The 18,323-nt window shown below is 42.2% G+C and overlaps 2 protein-coding genes across 6 annotated transcripts in view; one reads left to right on the top strand and one right to left on the bottom strand.

The window, feature by feature from the left end:
* The window catches only part of LOC110521325 (RNA polymerase II elongation factor ELL2), a 49,492-nt gene extending 47,601 nt beyond the window's left edge, over positions 1-1,891 (bottom strand). Inside the window, exon 1 of one of the 2 annotated variants that reach the window (XM_021598821.2) lies at positions 1,726-1,891. In XM_021598821.2, coding sequence (XP_021454496.1) covers positions 1,726-1,863 — 138 coding nt within the window. In that variant the 5' untranslated portion in view covers positions 1,864-1,891. The remainder of the gene's footprint in view (positions 1-1,725) is intronic. The other variant, XM_021598812.2, reaches the window with a different exon arrangement.
* The window catches only part of LOC110521366 (peptidyl-prolyl cis-trans isomerase FKBP8), a 51,473-nt gene continuing 33,864 nt past the window's right edge, over positions 715-18,323 (top strand). Inside the window, exons 1-5 of one of the 4 annotated variants that reach the window (XM_021598889.2) lie at positions 715-801; positions 1,826-1,876; positions 4,454-4,890; positions 5,310-5,479; positions 5,839-5,927. In XM_021598889.2, the coding sequence (XP_021454564.1) occupies positions 4,458-4,890; positions 5,310-5,479; positions 5,839-5,927 (692 nt within the window). In that variant the 5' untranslated portion in view covers positions 715-801; positions 1,826-1,876; positions 4,454-4,457. Of the gene's footprint in view, positions 802-1,779; positions 1,877-3,364; positions 4,891-5,309; positions 5,480-5,838; positions 5,928-18,323 lie in introns of those variants that run through there. The other 3 variants (XM_021598898.2, XM_021598882.2, XM_021598873.2) reach the window with 3 other exon arrangements.

Here is an 18,323-nt window from a genome sequence, read left to right as displayed (position 1 = left end):
TTCTTCCATGGCCTGCATACTCACATTACATGTCCCCCATTGAGCACTTTTGGGATGCTCTGGATCGATGTGTATGACAGCGTGTTCCAGTTCCCGCCAGCAACTTTACACAGCCATTGAGGAGGAGTGGAACAACATTCTACAGGTCACAATCAACAGCCTGATCAACTTTATGCTGAGGAAATGTGTCACACCAGATACTGACTTGTTTCCTAATCCACGCCCCTACCTTTTTTTAAAGGTATCCTGTGACCAACAGATGCGTATCCGTATTCCCAATTACTTGATTTCAATTGATTGATTTCCTTATATGAACTGTAAATCTTTGAAATTGTTGCATGATGCGTTTATATTTTTGTTCTGTGTAAGTGCACGCACATGACACTTTGGCAAAAAAGATGGCTTTATAATATCGGAGTTGCGCCTGTTCACACGAGTATCTGCATTCTCATTGTCTAGAATGGTCCCACCGTATCTTGTCTCCTTCCGCCTGCCTTACATCTTTGAGGACATGTATTTTCATTGTTAGAGGGACTATCTTTTCAATATAATAGAAACTATTTGGCCGTGGGCTTTGAACAGAGCACTTGGCTCAATCACGCTCGTGAGACCAGCCCGGTTCCAAAACAACTGCAATCACCTTTCACCCGATGTAAACTCCTCCCACCAGCGTTACTGGGGCCAGATAATCGAATCCCCTCACTGCACAAAAGCACAGCAACAAAACTGCCCTGCCACCTCCACCCAATAGCAACAAGAGACTCCAGGGTTGGGGTGACAAGTTTTCATGTCCTAAATAAGGTATATATTTCTCACCAAATACACCACGTTTAGAATAGATATCATTTGGAAATTTGAGTAATTTAGAAACGCTTACACATTATCCATGTCACATTGGCATATTGCTATTAGGCTAGGCCTACACATTTTTCTAAATGACAAACTGCAACATGTTATCAGAAACCATAATAGGTCATGTAGGCTGTTACTTTTGAAAGTAACACCATTGCTGGATAGATTAAAGCCTACTTTCGATGGCCTACATTTATGCTACATTCAAGCTAAGAATTAAAATGTTAATTATTGTTATATTTAGAGCCTAAATATGGTGGCTATGTCGCCATGATCTGTCTCAGAGACTATCCCAATGTTAAAAAGTAGACTACAAAAGTTATGAAACGACAATGTAGTTAGGCGCTTTATGCCAACATATCACGATCATTTAAAATACCTGCATTAATTGTTAGTTTCTCAATTACGAATAGATAGCCCAAACATGAAGTCTGTCTGAAGGAATATAAAATATGTTTACTTTAAAACACCAATGGATCACATACATACGCTAATATTCTACACAACAAACATGCATCACACAAATTACATCTCATTCTTTTTAGCGAAATCTTTGGCATTTTCCAAGCAATTTTAAAACAACCTCAAATTGTGTATTGGATGCTATGGCATTATTTCTATGAAGTCCCATATAATCAAGCAACCATAGCCTACTTAAACGGAACGCTTTCCCATCGACCAATAAAGCTTACACCTACCTATACAGTGCAAGCACAAGGAAGTGTACAATCACCACATAGGCTACTGTGTCGCTGACACTTTTGGAACTTTTTACCCCAGTGGTCTACCTCTTTTCACTGAGATTAGACTAGTCGGAGGAGTATCCAAACAAACACCTGCGCGATAGTAAATAAAGAATTGTCTAGGACTTACCTTGAGATTCTGATAGGCTTCAAGCGTTCGAATGGCGGTATCGGTTAGCTTGACGTGAAATAGAGTTTTATTTTGAGCTTTCTTGTTGATTTTTGCACAGGAGAGCCCATACCGATGCTCCTGTCTCAGCGCTGCCATGACTTCAACTGGGGTAAATTGGCGACATTCTCATTGAAACGTCACTAGGACCTAGGAGGAGTTTACATTGCCTGCGTTGCGGTGATCACGTCACACACACACACACACACACACACGCACACACACACGCACACACACACACACACACACACACACACACACACACACACACGAATGGTTAATTTGCATGTCTTTGAATGTCTTTGTTTTGGTATTATAATAACAATGTCATACAACATGTTTGCATAATAATCCTTCTCAGTTGTTTTCTACTAAATGAGAGGGGAAAACATATTGAAGAATTGCTTGTGACAGATTTTTTTGTTTGTTATGCATCCATTGTGAATATTAATCAGAATCATTGTTATTACTATATTGCATAAAGTGAAATATATCATATTTTTGTGTAGCCTAATACAGATAACTATGTTTATAACCAATGTTCTAATTCATTCTACAGCCCTGGGGTCATAACAAATAAAAACATTATTATATATTTTTTTCAACTACAAAAATAGCTGATCAGCTGGGCCGATCCCCTGCTCCTAGACAGATAAGGTGAAACAGACAGTGATGAAAAACTAGGAAATTTGGGTTAATTAAAAGGTGTAATCCCTAACAGACAAGATGCTTGGGCAGTGGTTAAGGAGATCTATCACAGCACTAATGGAGTCTTTTTACTTGTCAAATGGCCATTTGAGGTTCTCTATGACTATCTGAACCAGACTATCAACAACACATGCCTCACAGCAAATGTACAGTACATAGCCTAGTGCAGTATGTTGTCTTTGGCAATAATGTGAGAGGAGATAATGAATTCAGACCCCAGAGATTATCACTGTGAGTGTTCTTGTCGGTTGTAGCTACTATGTGGGACAATATACCTCAGGAGATTTAACAACCCAAATCCAAACTCTCAAGTGATGGTATTACGGAATTGTAGAATGCAAGTGTGGCTCTTGCTCAGCTGTGTATTAGTCTAATAAGGGTCTTTTCAGTAAATGTCTCTAAGCTGTTTTGCAGTGCTACAGTATTAAGGGTGTTGTGGATAAAACAGAGGGGGATCATCAAACCATATGTAGGTACAATTAGAAAGCCTTGTTCATGTTGCGTTTCCACACGTATGTTAGTACTTTTGGTTCCCTTTTCCTGTTGCGACATGACCAGAAACAACAATGACACACACACACACACACACACACACACACACACACACACACACACACACACACACACACACACACACACACACACACACACACACACACACACACACACACACACACACACACACACAAACTCAAACAAGAAAATGTAATAACTGTATAAAATGAATGCAGATCTCAGTTCATGTATCCTTGTTAAGATAACAAATACTTGATATTATGTTGACACAGTGCCAGGGGATACCTGACAGACACTCCAAAATCATGAACGCAAAAACATTATGTTTGTGTCACTGTTTAAAAACCAAAGCTGTTTTCATTTAAATTGTGAGTGCATTTTGAATTGAGGGATGGTTTATGATTACATGGGTTGTGGTCGTATATTCTGATCTTGGTTGAATTTGCAATTCAATGAGTTATTAAGCTAATACACTCTATGAGACACAGTGTGTAGTCATTATAGTACTGAGGCCTGTCTTGTCTTGAAAGTGTTGCTTACTGGCTCCTGTTCCACAGAAAGTATGTGGTAAACCTAGAAAAACCTGTTCGGTTTTCAGAAATGTATTACCCTCAGATCACATCAGATGATAATAATATCTAGTTTGTGCCACACACATGTTGCTGTGATTGTTTTTCCCTTCAAACGTATAACAAGATTAAAAGGTGTGGAAGTGCATACATTGTTGATTATTAGTATATAAAGGGAAATCCACTCGACTCAATCTAGCACTCAATGTCTCACATAGGTCATCAGGGCCATCCTAGGAACATTGGGTCTCTCTCCTAACACTTGACTACTTAAAAAGGGAAAATAAGATCTCGCGCCACAGAATAAGACAGAACTACGCCCAAGACAGCAGTCCCTAAGATCTTATTGGTGGAAAGCATTCATGGAAACTGCATTATGGGGCAGCGCGATGAAGTCATTAAGAAGCTTACAGACGTTCTGCCAGATTAGATGTTGCTCTCCTAATCCTACAGATTACAGTCACGCAAGCCTGCTGACCGAGTGTGCTTTGTTGTGTTGTACAATTTCTTTGCATTGATAATTTCTTGTTGCTCCTAACTCTCTGGAATATATAGGCTATCAAGGAGTAACAGGATTGAGAGGAGGTTAAGGTGAGACTGTATAGCTCTAGTTGATAAAACAAGGCACTGGTAAAATCTATTGATGCAACCGGGATTCAGTCTAGTTATGGATGTTTTTAAATTGGATTTAACAACAGTTTATGTGAATGTTTGGTTTTCATAAAAACTACAGACTGTCTCTAATGGATGAAGGCACATCTCAGCTGTAACTAGACCGAGCAACTGCTTCCACACTACAGAACCAACCAGCCAGGCAGGCCGTGTGGGGAGAGATAGGTGGAGAAGGATCATCTCTTTGGGAGGCTTTCACAGATGGTGTCCCTTGCTCCCTGTAGTGATATGGAGACAGAACCCTGCCCTGGAATGCAAGAGAAGCGGGTGGTGGAGACCAATGAGCCAGTGTTGAAGAAGGCCTACACAGTCCCTGGTGACAATGAAAGTCAGGAGGAGAAAGAACTGTTCCATGGGCTTCAGCAGGAAGACAAGGAACCCCATGGGGAGGGAGACCCCAGGATAAACAGCCAGGGTGGAGGGAAGGAGGGCACTACGTTAAACCAGCTCCCTATGTCTGAGATTACAGAGATCCCCTGTGTGGAAGAGAGGAAGCTGAAGACCCCCAGTTTTGTGAAGACAGTGCGGTTCAGTGAGACAGAGTCTGTGGAGGACAGAGAGAACTCGGAGGAGGTGCTCTTCCCTGACCATGAGATGGTGCAGTGGACCTCCTCCAGCTTCGAGGAGCTGTTCCTGGCTGAGGACTGGGAGAACATCACAGGTATGATACTCAATCAATACTGTCACATCAAAGTTTTTTAGGAATGATGAAATATTGAAATGGTTGTTGAAGTTGAAGCAATATTGCTCTCATGGTAAACGTTTTTGTTCTATTGTTTGTCAATTATTGTGGCACTGCCTGTAATTTGCTTGCCAACAAATTCTACAGACATTGGAAGTTATGTGGGGTATTGTCTATGTAATTCATTTAATTCTATTTAGTCAAATTCTATTCTATTTAGTCAAACACTGGCATGTAATGGCTTCTGAAACGTTATTACACAACATTATGCCCTTTCCTAATAGTTGTTTTGTCTCCAAGTGTCTGTTGATCAACAACAAGCAGATTAACCCCAACCTCCTTCCTCCCTCTTTCTCTCCCCCTCTGTCTGTCCATCCCTCGCTCCCTCCTTTCCCCAGATGATCGGCTGTTGAGGAAGAAGGTGCTGGTGCCTGGCCCCCAGCAAGCTGAGCACCCAGCCTGGGGTCAGGAGGTCACAGTCAAAATGCAGGGAGTGCTGGAGGACAGGACTGTGGTGGAGAAGGACCCTAAACTGGTGTTCGTCATCGGAGAGGGAGATGTAAACCAGGTGGGCCCTACAGACATTCTGACTGACGACAGGACAGGTTCCAGCACACCTGTCCTCCACCCTGTCACACACACCTGCACCTGCTAAACATAACACAGGGTTGGCCTGCTCCTTCAGATAATCTACATGTGATATATACAGTATAGGTTGCAGTATAGCCACAACACAACAGCATTGTAAGTTATGTATTGGTATTCTATGTGGCTATAAGGTTTCAATGTATGCCATCGTAACACTAGACATTTGAGGTAAGTTAATCACTCTTCATTAATAGATTTTCATAATTATTATCTAATGTGTGCAAATAAAGTATTAACAGTGAGAGATCGGTGGATAATACAGTGCCGTTTGACACACAGGCCCTGGAGGAGTGTGCCATATCCATGCAGCAGGACGAGATCGCATTACTGCTGGCAGATTCACAGTACACCTATGGACTTCTGGGAAGGTAAACACCGCTGGGAGAAAAACACATTCATGATCCACAGCACCACTGTAGGGCAAAGACACAATCACAACACTAACAAAACGAAGATATTGGTTAAATTAAACTTGAGTCCTGCCCCTCCTCCGATCTATAAGGAGGTTGTGTTATGGGGGTGAGGGTGTAAAAACCCCAAAATTGATTTGGCCATCTATCACCCCTCATTTCAAAAAAGTAATGTGACATATATCATCACACTAAGGAACTGAGTCCTATTGTACCTGTTGATCAGAGTGTGGCGGTCCCAAGTAGCCTGACTAATGAACCACAACCCGGAGCAGATGGCCCCCTCCAAACACCATTCACACATGGCTAGAGGCCTCTACCCTCCCTCCCACCCTATGGTAAAGACACCACTCAAATGACAGCCAATGGCTTGGATTTACAACCCATGCCCTGTTAATGAGCCATTGCATGCATAGAAGCATGCATAGAATTGAACACATTGACACCTGTGGTTCTGACACAATGATACTTCACATGCAATGTTTACTTCAACATGCCGCTGTAATGTGATCCTTGCTCTGCAAATTACCACTTGATTTGCAAAAAACATATATATATTTTATTTTTTAAGCAGTTCACCAGCTGTAAATTCAGACATTTGCCGTATGTCATGCTACCTTTTTCCAAAGTATACATTAATGTTGTTCATGCACAGGCATATAACGGTGTGTTTCTAACAGGTAAACAAAACTGGATAAAGCTCATGAATAGAGTGTCATGTCACACAACATGTTTAATCTCCCACACAGATTACCAAATCATGTTGTTTAGGATCTTCCTCTGGATATTGACATTCAACCCAATGGAGCTAATCAAGATGTGACAATATTTTTGGACAAAACAGCATGAAGATAATACAGCTGTCCTATATGCAAAGAGTTATCCGTTGCACTCTATTTGCATTTTATAGTTTACATCCCGAAATATAGCTGTTTCAGAGGATCCAGGGGCAAGGGTGTCCTCCGACTGTGGCATGTGTCTGTGTGGTCTTTTATTTCTTGCCAGAGCCTGATGCAGTGTGATGAGCATGCAGTGCACGTCTTGGCCTCGATGTGTGGTCCTATTCTATGTGTGAGGTCTTGTTAGTATTGAGTTTGTGGAGCTCTAGAAAGTAGTTGTTCAATTCTGTTTTAGCAGAGAGAGGGGTGAAAGGAAGGTGATCCTCTGAGGAAAATCTCTACCTCTGTCTGTTCCTGAGGTGAGTCCCCTGGTCTGTTCCTGAGGTGAGTCACCTGGTCTGCGTGTAGACAGAGAGAGCTAGAGAGGCCAGGCAAGCAAGCAGGCAGGAGCTCAGTTAATGATTGTTTTGCTGCATCTGGTTAAGGCTGTGTACTGTGGAGTCAAATTTAGCCCTTCCCCTGAGGTAGTCCTCCTGGGCACCATGCCAGCTCCTAAAAGGGTGGTGACAAAGCTGTTTAAGTAACTTCTCCCTGCTGTGATGTCCAACAATGAAAGACAGCTAGTGGTGTCTCAGAGAGACTTCCGAAACTAAAATATTACAAAAGGAGTGACATAAATTAAACAAGGTGCCGTTGTACAGTGCTTTTTATACCATGACGTGATTCAAAGACAGTAATACCACTGATATTTTAAGATGGAATAACAACTACTTTTTTTAAAAATAGCATGCAAAATAATGTCATTGCCCTCTCCCCATCCTCTAATGGATACATTGATTGAAACTGTCGGTCGCCTGTTGCAGACAGCGGCACTGTCTCTGCTGAGAGCACTTCATAGCTATTTGTCTGAACATTTTGCTTCCCCGCTGATTCGCTGGTAGGATGCACTGTGGCGTGTTGTGGGTTCGCTGCTGCATCTGATCCTAAAATACTTGGTCTGTTAGGATTATTTGACTGATGATGTTACAGTATGTTAGGATGTGTCCAATGAAACCCCTGGAACGGTCTCCATGAGCAACAGTTTACCTGGTTCCATATCTCAGACAGGCTGGTGAAAGGTTTACGGGATAAATCAAGTGTAAAGCACAGTGACGTTTGTGTTGCCAGGAATGAGCCATGGAACAAGGCAATAAAGAAGTGACTCCATCATCATAGCCATCTCTGACACAAGTAACATACGCCAAAAGCATCCAAGTATTTCCAGGGAGATACAGACTGGACTCTGTCATTCACCACATCCTAATCATAAACCCATGGAGAGCAACATCTGTGGATCTGTGCTCAGGGCCAAGACCAACACAGTCGGAAAGTCCTAGGGGGGGAGGGGCAACACCCCCTCAGCTCCTCATTGACCCAAAGTCAACAACATAAAACATGTGCACTGACAGCTGTTGTGAGTCTTTGCAAATATTAGGAAAGTTTATACAATTAATTTTGGGTCCTGCCTGACTACTTGACACCTATGTTATTTGACATCTGTACAAAACACTATGAATTCCTAACTTTAATATAACTTTTGTACTAGAAAAAGGGTTACACTGTGTCAGGATTGCGAGCGGAAGTTGTTTTAGAAAGTCCTATTCAATAGAACCTTATGTCCCAGCAGGGACTCTAGTATCATTTTTGGCAGATATTTGTTTTCTTGGCAGTGATGAAAGCAATGTTAATGATGCATGTTAGAGAGAGCGGTGTTTATTTTCTAGGATATTTGGACATATTCTAATAATTCTAATAACACAAACATTCTAATAATTAACATACCTCAGAGGGCTTGGTCTAGTCAAACCAAAGTCTGATTTAAGGCGCTGTATAATAGCCAAAGGGTGATGAATTCTATCCATTTCAATTCAAATAACTTGTATTTCCTGACAACATAGTGGCATAGAAGACAAAAACAAGCAATCTATGCAACCACGGACTATATACACTGAATGTAGAAAACATTATGGACATCTTTCCATGACATAGACTGACTAGGTGAATCCAGGTGATGTCACTTATTAAATCCACTTTAATCAGTTTAGATGAAGGGGAGGAGACAGTGTAAAGAATCATTTTTAAGCCTTGAGACGATTGAGACGGATTGTGTATGTGTGCCATTCAGAGGGTGAATGGGCAAGACAAAAAGAGTCAAGTGCATTTGAATGGGTTATGGTAGTAGGTGCCAGGCGCATCGGTTTGTTTGAAGAACTGCAAAGTTGCTGGGTTTTTCATGCTCAACAGTTTCCTGTGTGTATCAAGAATGGTCCACCACCCAAAGGACATCCAGCCAACTTGACACAACTGTGGGAAACATTGGTCAACATGGTCCAGAATTCGGGTGGAATGCTTTCGACACCTAGGGTCCATTCGCCGATAAATTGAGTCTGTTTTGAGGGAAAAAGGTAGAGGGGATGGGGGGGTGCAACTCATTATTAGGAAGGAGTTTTTAATATTTTGTACACTCAGTGTACTGTATATACAAATAAGAATAAGAACCTAAAAAGTTCAGGAGTTTGATGAATGTTGGCACAAAACTAGAAACTGCCCTCTTAAATTTGTATGCCAGAGATATACTTCTGTAACCGGGGGGTAGGGGGCTATACTGGTCATGGAGTGTGTGCGTAATGTCCAAGGCTATTTGTTCCCCCTTCTTCCTCACTCGTTATTTATAGATGTCACTGAGGGCTTCCTGGCTTTCTCCAATGACCTTCGTTCCCACTGATTTTTATAACCTTGTTCAATTGGTTCTGACTAGTGTTCCCTAGAGCAGGGGTATTCAACCGGGGGTCTGCGGCAACCTATGGGTCTGCAGAGGTACTTCAGGGGGTCTGGCAAAATAATATACACTACATGTCCTCTGTTGCAACACTCACTACTGAGTTCCAAACTGCCTCTGCAAGCAACGTCAGCACAATAACTGTTCATTGGGAGCTTCATGAAATATGTTTCCATGGCCGGGCAGCCGCGCACAAGTGTAAGATCATGCAAGGCGTCGGCTGGAGTGGGGTAAAGCTCGCCTCCATTGGAGCAGTGGAAATGCTTTCAATCTGGGTGTGATAAATCTGGCAGTCCGACGGACTAATCTGGGTTTGTCGGATGCCAGGAGAAAGCTCCCTGCCCCAATGCATAGTGTCAACTTTAAAGTTTGGTGGAGGAAGAATAATGGTCTGAGGCTGTTTTTCGTAGTTCGGGCTAGGCCCCTTAGTTCCAGTGAAGTGAAATCTTAACGCTATAGCATACAATGACATTCTTGACAATTATGTGCCACCAACTTTGTGGCAACAGTTTGGGGAAGGCCCTTTCCTGTTTCAGCATGACAATTCCCCTGTGCACAATGCAAGGTCCATACAGAAATGTTTTGTCAAGATCGGTGTGGAAAAACTTGACTGACCTGCACATAGCCCTGACCTCAACCACATCGAACACTTTTGGGATGAATTGGAACGTGAGTGCTCAACCTCACTAATGCTCTTGTGGTTGAATGGAATCAAGTCCCAGCAGTAATGTTCCAACATGTAGTGAAAAGCCTTCCCAGAATAGTGGAGGCTGTTATAGCAGCAAAGAGGGGACCAAATCCATATTAATGGCCATAATTTTGGAATGAGATGTTCGATGAGCAGGTTTCTATATACTTTTGGTCATGTATTGTAAATATACAGTACCAGTCAAAAATGTGGACACTCCTAATCATGCAAGTGTTGTATAACAATAATTGTTGAAAAGTGTTAAACAGTGTTGAAAAGTGTTAAACAAATACATCTATTTTATATTTGAGATTCTTCAAAGTAGCCACTTTTTTGCCTTAACAGCTTTGTACACGTTTGGCATTCTCTCACCCAGCTTCATGAGGTAGTCACCTGAGGTAGTCACCAACACAATTAACAGGTGTGCCTTCAAAGTGAATTTGAGGAATTTCTTTCCTTTTTAATGCATTTGAGCCAATCAGTTGTGTTGTGACAAGGTAGGGTTGGTATACAGAAGATAGCCCTATTTGGTAAAATACCAAGTCCATATTATGGCAAGAACAGCTCAAATAAGGAAAGAGAAACGACAGTCCACCATTACTTTAAGACATGAATGTCAGTCAATCAGGAACATTTCAAGAACTTGGAAAGTTTATTCAAGTGCAGTCGCAAAAACCATCAAGCTATGATGAAACTGTCTCTCATGAGGACCGCCACAGGAAAGGAAGACCCAGAGTTACCTCTGCTGCAAAGGATACATTCATTAGCGTTACCAGCCTCAGAAATTGCAGCCCAAATAAATGGTTCACAGAGTTCAAGTAACAGACACATCTCAACATCATCTGTTCAGACGGGACTGCGTGAATCAGGCCTTCATGGTCAAATTGCTGCAACAAAAAAAAACATTACTGAAAAGGACATCAATAAGAACAGAGACTTGCTTGAGCCAAGAAACACAAGCAATGTACATCTGGAAATCTGTCTTTTGGTCTGATGAGTCCAAATTTGAGATTTTTGGTTCTAACCGCCGTGTCTTTGTGAGACGCGGAGAAGGTGAACCTATGATCTCCGCATGTGTGGTTCCCACCGTGAAGCATGGAGGAGGAGGTGTGATGGTGTAGGGGGTGCTTTGCTGGTGACACGGTCTGTGATTTATTTTGAATTCAAGGTGCACTTAACCAGCATGGCTACCAAGGCATTCTGCAGCGATACGCCATCCCATCTGGTTTGCGTTAAGGGTGGCTATTATTTGTTTTTCAACAGGACAATGACCCAATACACCTCCAGGCTCTGTAAAAGCTATTTGACCAAGAAGGGCAGTGATGAAGTGCTCCATCAGATGAGCTGGCCTCCAGAGTGAAGGAAAAACAGCCTACAAGTGCTCCGCATATGTGGGAACTCCTTCAAGACTGTTGGAAAAGCATTTCTCATGAAGCTGGTTGAGAGAATGCCAAGAGTGTGTAAAGCTGTCAAAGGCAAAGGGTGGCTACTTTGAAGAGTCTAAAATATATTTGGATTTGTTTAACACTTTTTTGGTTACTACATGATTCCATATGTGTTATTTCATAGTTTGTCTTCACTATTATTCTACAATGTAGAAAATTGTAAAAAATAAAGAATAACCCTTAAATGAGTAGCTGTGTCCAAACTTTTTACTGGTACTGTATATAAAATAAGGGAATCATTTTTGTAAGATGTTTTTATGAATATCACTAGCAACAACAGAATACATATATTTTAAATGACATACCTACAGTAGAAAAGAGGATAATATATTATTTCTAATATCTGACATAGGCTTTCAGAAAGCATCCGTGAGTATGCTACCAGTTTGGTAAGTGCCGCTGGCTGCTGGTAAGCTTTCTTGACTTGGACATACACTGCCCTACAGCACCAAACTACCCCACAAATTAAACCATAGGATGGATTGTATAAAGCATTCATAAAATGCTTGGAGTATGGATTGGTGTATATTAAACTTCTTAATTTCCATAAAATGAACAGCCGTTGTTGACATTTAGAGTGAATCTGTTCGGTGTTTGTTTTTTTAACTCATACAGAATAAGGGATTACCACATTCAAAACCTGAGACCCGCAAAGGAAAAGTGGATATATTGTTGAGGATTCACAGATGGCTATCATGATCAGAATTCTGCAAGGAGCAAAGCAAACTAGTTTATCCCAGTTGTTTAAAGTGCCACCCACAGTAAGCATAATGGTTTGATAGTGTCTATTTGCTGAATCATCTCATTTGGAAGATAAGAAAATTATACATTCTGTTCCGTTTCTTTATTTACCCAGAAAACACAGGTAATTTGCATACCACTCCAATTTGCATACCGCCCCAACATATCCACACTGCCCTCACCCACTTGGACAAGAGGAATACCTATGTAAGAATGCTGTTTATTGATTACAGCTTAGCATTCAACATCATAGTCCCCTCCAAGCTCATCACCAAGGTCAGGACCCTGGGATTGAACACCTACCTCTGCAACTGGATCCAGGACTTCCTGACGGGCCGCCCCCAGGTGATGATGGTAGGCAACAACACATCCGCCACGCTGACCATCAACATGGGAGCCCCTCAGGGGTGTGTGTTTAGTCTCCTCCTGTACTCAGTGTTCATCCATGACTGCACGGCCTCGCACGACTCCAACACCAAGTTGGCTGGCGACGTGATGGTGACAGGACTGATCACAGCGACGATGAAGCAGCCTAAAGGGAGAAGTTCAGAAACCTGGCAGTGTGGTGCCAGGACAACAACCTCCTCTCTCAATGTCAACAAGACAAAAAGGAGCTCATCGTGGACAACAGGAAATGCAGGGGCGAGCGGTACACTTGCACCAAATCTCGAACCTGCCCAGCTTCTACCCCCAATCCATAAGACTGCTAAATAGCTAATCAAATGGCTACCGGACTACCTGCATTGACCCTTCTTTGTACTAACTCTATACACACACACACACACTGCTGCTACTGTCTATCTATCCTGTTGCCTAGTCACATTACCCCTACCTATATATACACATAGCTACCTCAATTACCTCGTACCTCTGCACATCGACTCGGCACTGGTACTCCCTGTATATAGACACGTTATTTTGACACTTATTCACTGTGTATTTATTCCTCGTATCACTTCTGAGACACACCAACATCCAGCAGAGAATGTACCTGCTTAACGTAACAGTGACATTCTTAGAAGAAAAGAGAGCATGCGGACAACGTGAGCCACAAACCACCACCACGTGAGAGGGCATGAACTCTGGGTTGTGATGAATGACTTGTCTAATGAGTGAGGGTATCTGTGTGTGTTGCTATTCTCAATGAAAATGTAGAATTTCCAATTGTCATATGACACATACACACACACGGCATATGACACACACACACACCCACTTTGTGTGAAAGTCTGTTTGCAACAGGGATATGAATCGACACATCCAGCCCTGGTGACTCCCATCCTTTCCCAAGCTTTGAGAAAGACCAGAACAACAGGAGAAAAGAACTGGCCACAGCTTGTTCTCTGGCATTAATAACAATAGACTCAGCTGTCCAATTGGGTCTAGTCCCAAGATTCGAATGGTAGTAGTTTTTCAAATCCATAGCCACAAGTACAGCCAGTAATAGTCACATTTGGTAAAACATTAATTCACAACATTAATTCACCTTTGGTACTTACACTGTAATACTAACTTGGTGCAGTCGAGAAGCAATGCTCTGAGTGTGTGTTTGTCCATGTATGCATTTGTGTGAATGCGTGTGTGTGTGTCTGTCTTATGCTCAACCCAGTGTGATTGTAAAATGATATGACCCAGAACATACTTCTGCTTTACGTTTGGAACACTGGTAAGAGGATATGTATTGGAATAGTGTACTACAGTAAATCTCTCACGGAAATGGTCTGCTTATAAACGTTCCTGCATGCGTGTGCATGTATGTGTACGTGTGTCTGGCAGAAAGGCCCATTAGAGTAAATGAGCTGTCTGCCGTGACGCATCATCCCAGAGATGCATCATCCCAGAGATGCGTAAACAGGGCTGACCACAGAGGGGAACGTGTGATCGAGGAGAGGCTCTCTGAACCCAAGATAGAGTGTGACTCACTCCCCATCGTGACATCAACAACTACACTACCAGGGTCAAAATCAAGTTCTGACACCACCCGAGCCATCATGGATGACTTAAAATAATAAACCAGTTTTACAAACAGAATTAAACATGTTCAGAAGGGTTTAGCAAGATAAACCGTGGTCAATAGGGGCAATGACTAAAGACAGGGAGTAGGGTGGATCATTTTCTGCTGAAAATGTCCTTGTATGAGGTGACGTCATTCATTGACGGCCTAGAATTATTGTAGGATGATTTTTCAGGAAACCTGAAATTGAACTTGTGTGTATGTGCAGTCAAATATCTGAGAAGTTAGAATTTTAGGACTGTGTTTGTAGTTTTCCTGTCATAGGAGCAGCAGGCAGACAAGAGGCCACACCCAGCTGTCATACAGCAGGAGCATGCTGTTTAGCACAGACAACAACAACAACACACACACGCGCGCAATATTATATCTGTACAGTCTTCAGGTCAGCAGCAAGACTCAAATATAACAGATTTAGTGAGGGGAATATAGAACACTATTAGAATTAATAAAATATACATTAAGTTTATCAGGGGCGCAACTTTGGTTTTAGAAGTGGGGGGGAAATATATACACACACATATTTATATATACACAGTTGAAGTCGGAAGTTCACAATTCCTGACATTTAATCAGAGTAAAAATCCCCAGTCTTAGGTCAGTTAGGATCACCACTTTATTTTAAGAATGTGAAATGTCAGAATAATAAGAGAGAGGATGATTTATTTCAGCTGTTATTTCTTTCATCACATTCCCAGTGGGTCAGGAGTTTACATACACTCAATTAGTATTTGGTAGCGTCGCCTTTAAATTGTTTAACTTGGGTCAAACGTTTTGGGTAGCCTTCCACAAGCTTCCCACAATGAGTTGGGTGAATTTTGTCCCATTCCTCCTGACAGCGCTGGTGTAACTGAGTCAGGTTTGCTTGCACATGCTTTTTCAGTTCTGCCCACACATTTTCTATAGGATTGAGGTCAGGGCTTTGTGATGGCCACTCCAATACCTTGACTTTGTTGTCCTTAAGCCATTTTGCAACAACTTTGGAAGTATGCTTTGGGTCATTGTCCATTTGGAAGACCCATTTGCGACCAAGCTTTAACTTCCTGACTGATGTCTTGAGATGTTGCTTTAATATATCCACATAATTTTCCTGCCTCATGATGCCATCTATTTTGTGAAGTGCAGCAGTCCCTCCTGCAGCAAAGCACCCCCACAACATGATATTGCCACCCCTGTAATCCATGGTTGGGATGGTGTTCTTCGGCTTGCAAGCCTCCCCCTTTTTCCTCCAAACCTAACGATGATCGTTATGGACAAACAGTTCTATTTTTGTTTCATCAGGCCATAGGACATTTCTCCAAAAAGTACGATCTTTGTCCCCATGTGCAGTTGCAAACCGTAGTCTGGCTTTTTTATGGTGGTTTTGGAGCAGTGACTTCTTCCTTGCTGAGTGGCCTTTCAGGTTATGTCGATATAGGACTCATTTTACAGTGGATATGGATACTTTTGTATCTGTTTCCTCCAGCATCTTCACAAGGTCCTTTGCTGTTGTTCTGGGATTGATTTGCACTTTAAGCACCAAAGTACGTTCATCTCTAGGAGACAGAACGCGTCTCCTTCCTGAGAGGTATGACGGCTGCGTGGTCCCATGGTGTTTATACTTGCATGCTATTGTTTGTACAGATGAACGTGGTAGCTTCAGGCGTTTGAAAATTGCTCCCAAGGATGAACCAGACTTGTGGAGGTCTACAATTTGTTTTCTGAGGTCTTGGCTGATTTCTTTTGATTTTACCATGATGTCAAGCAAAGAGGCACTGCGTTTGAAGGTAGGCCTTGAAATACATCCACAGGTACACCTCCAATTGACTCAAATGATGTCAATTAGCCTATCAGAATCTTCTAAAGCCATGACATCACTTTCTGGAATTTTCCAAGTTGTTTAAAGGCACAGTCAACTCAGTGTATGTAACCTTATGACCCACTGGAATTGTGGTAGAGTGAATTATAAGTGAAATAATCTGTCTGTAAACAATTGTTGGAAATATTACTTGTCTTGCACAAAGTAGATGTCCTAGCCAACTTGCCAAAACTATAGTTTGTTCACAAGACATTTGTGGAGTGGTTGAAAAGCGAGTTTTAATGACTCCAACCTAAGTGTATGTAAACTTCTGACTTCAACTGTGTGTGTGTGTGTATGTATGTGTGTGTATATATATATATATAGCAGACATTTGTTGTTGCAATGCATGCAGGTCAACCAAACAACTATATAGAGTGTGACTCATATATATATATATATATATATATACACACACACACATTTGTTTTTTTAATTTAGTCAGATACACTCCAAACTCCCTACCTGACCTCTTGGAGGAATTTGCACACCGTTGCCTCATTCTGTATCACATTCCAATGCTATAACAAAAGTGCAATTTCAAAATGTGGGGGGACATGTCTCCCCGTCCCCAATGAAAGTTGCATCCCTGGTTTTTATACCCCTTTTACTTTTGTTTTCGTCAAGGCTAGTTGTTTGGTTGACCTGCATGCATTGCAACAACAAATGTCTGCTGTCAGGCTGTGTGTGACCTCTGCATGTGCTCGCTGGATGTTTATCTTTTAGACTTCTTGCTAGCAGCAAACCCCACACTTATCGCTCCCATCGACACAGCCCACATTGTAATACGATACTGCCTTGGAACAGGTCAACTTCTGCTCTTTATTTCTGGAATCTGTGGTGAGAGGATATTTACTGGGATACTAAATCTCAGTGAGTGGAATCTCTCAAGATAGAAAACTCTTCCCACAGAAACTGAACTAAGTTAGTGAGAGTGTTAAGTTAAGCTGTTTTGTGCTTGACTGACCAAAACGTATTCACTTGTGCCTGCATCAGACAACCGACACAGTTTAATTGTTGTTGTTAAAATGGCAACATGATATATTGATGATTCTTTAGTTTAGACCATGCTTTTTTAGCCACGATGTTGATAGTAAGAGCTGGGGTCATTTTGAAAGTATGTCACATGAATCCTTCACAGTACCATTAAAATAATTGCTTGTTTCTCGTAATATAAACATGCTCTGCTATTAAGCTGTTTTACATTGTTAAAGTATAGTATTGTCTGGATGGGTGCCAGATAAAGGAGATAGACAGTCTGCTGCTCTCCTGCTGACCCACTGTTAAATAAACCCTCCCCTTTATCTTCACAGTTTAATAGCCAGTTAGAGATAGGCAGTCCACAGTATCAAAACAAGCTGTTTGGACTGAAGCACAAAGAGAATATTATTTTTCTGCTTCAGTTATTGAAAGCCCTTTTTAGTCCATTGTTACACTCGCCCCAGCATGTTGGGTCTACACGGCCATGTGGCGGTGCATCATTGTTACACTCGCCCCAGCATGTTGGGTCTACACGGCCATGTGGCGGTGCATCATTGTTACACTCGCCCCAGCATGTTGGGTCTACACGGCCATGTGGCGGTGCATCATTGTTACACTCGCCCCAGCATGTTGGGTCTACACGGCCATGTGGCGGTGCATCATTGTTACACTCGCCCCAGCATGTTGGGTCTACACGGCCATGTGGCGGTGCATCATTGTTACACTCGCCCCAGCATGTTGGGTCTACACGGCCATGTGGCGGTGCATCATTGAGAGCGACATGCATAGGAAACACGCGGAGGTGCACACGTGAGGTAGCACTCCACCTCTAATCAAGCCTAGCTACCTGCTCCTCCTCGCCTCTTTGTGCCGTTCTCTCCCCAACGCATAGCCAATAAGGGAAGGAGATTACTGGTGCATGGCAGAGAATAGAGGAGCACATGAGGCGCAAGGATCAAATCTGCCACATCCACAGGAACCTGATGTCCTCTCC

The sequence above is a fragment of the Oncorhynchus mykiss genome, chromosome 1 (genome assembly GCF_013265735.2).
Source record: "Oncorhynchus mykiss isolate Arlee chromosome 1, USDA_OmykA_1.1, whole genome shotgun sequence".
Lineage (NCBI taxonomy): Eukaryota > Metazoa > Chordata > Actinopteri > Salmoniformes > Salmonidae > Oncorhynchus > Oncorhynchus mykiss.
This window is presented reverse-complemented; position numbering and strand designations above follow the sequence as displayed.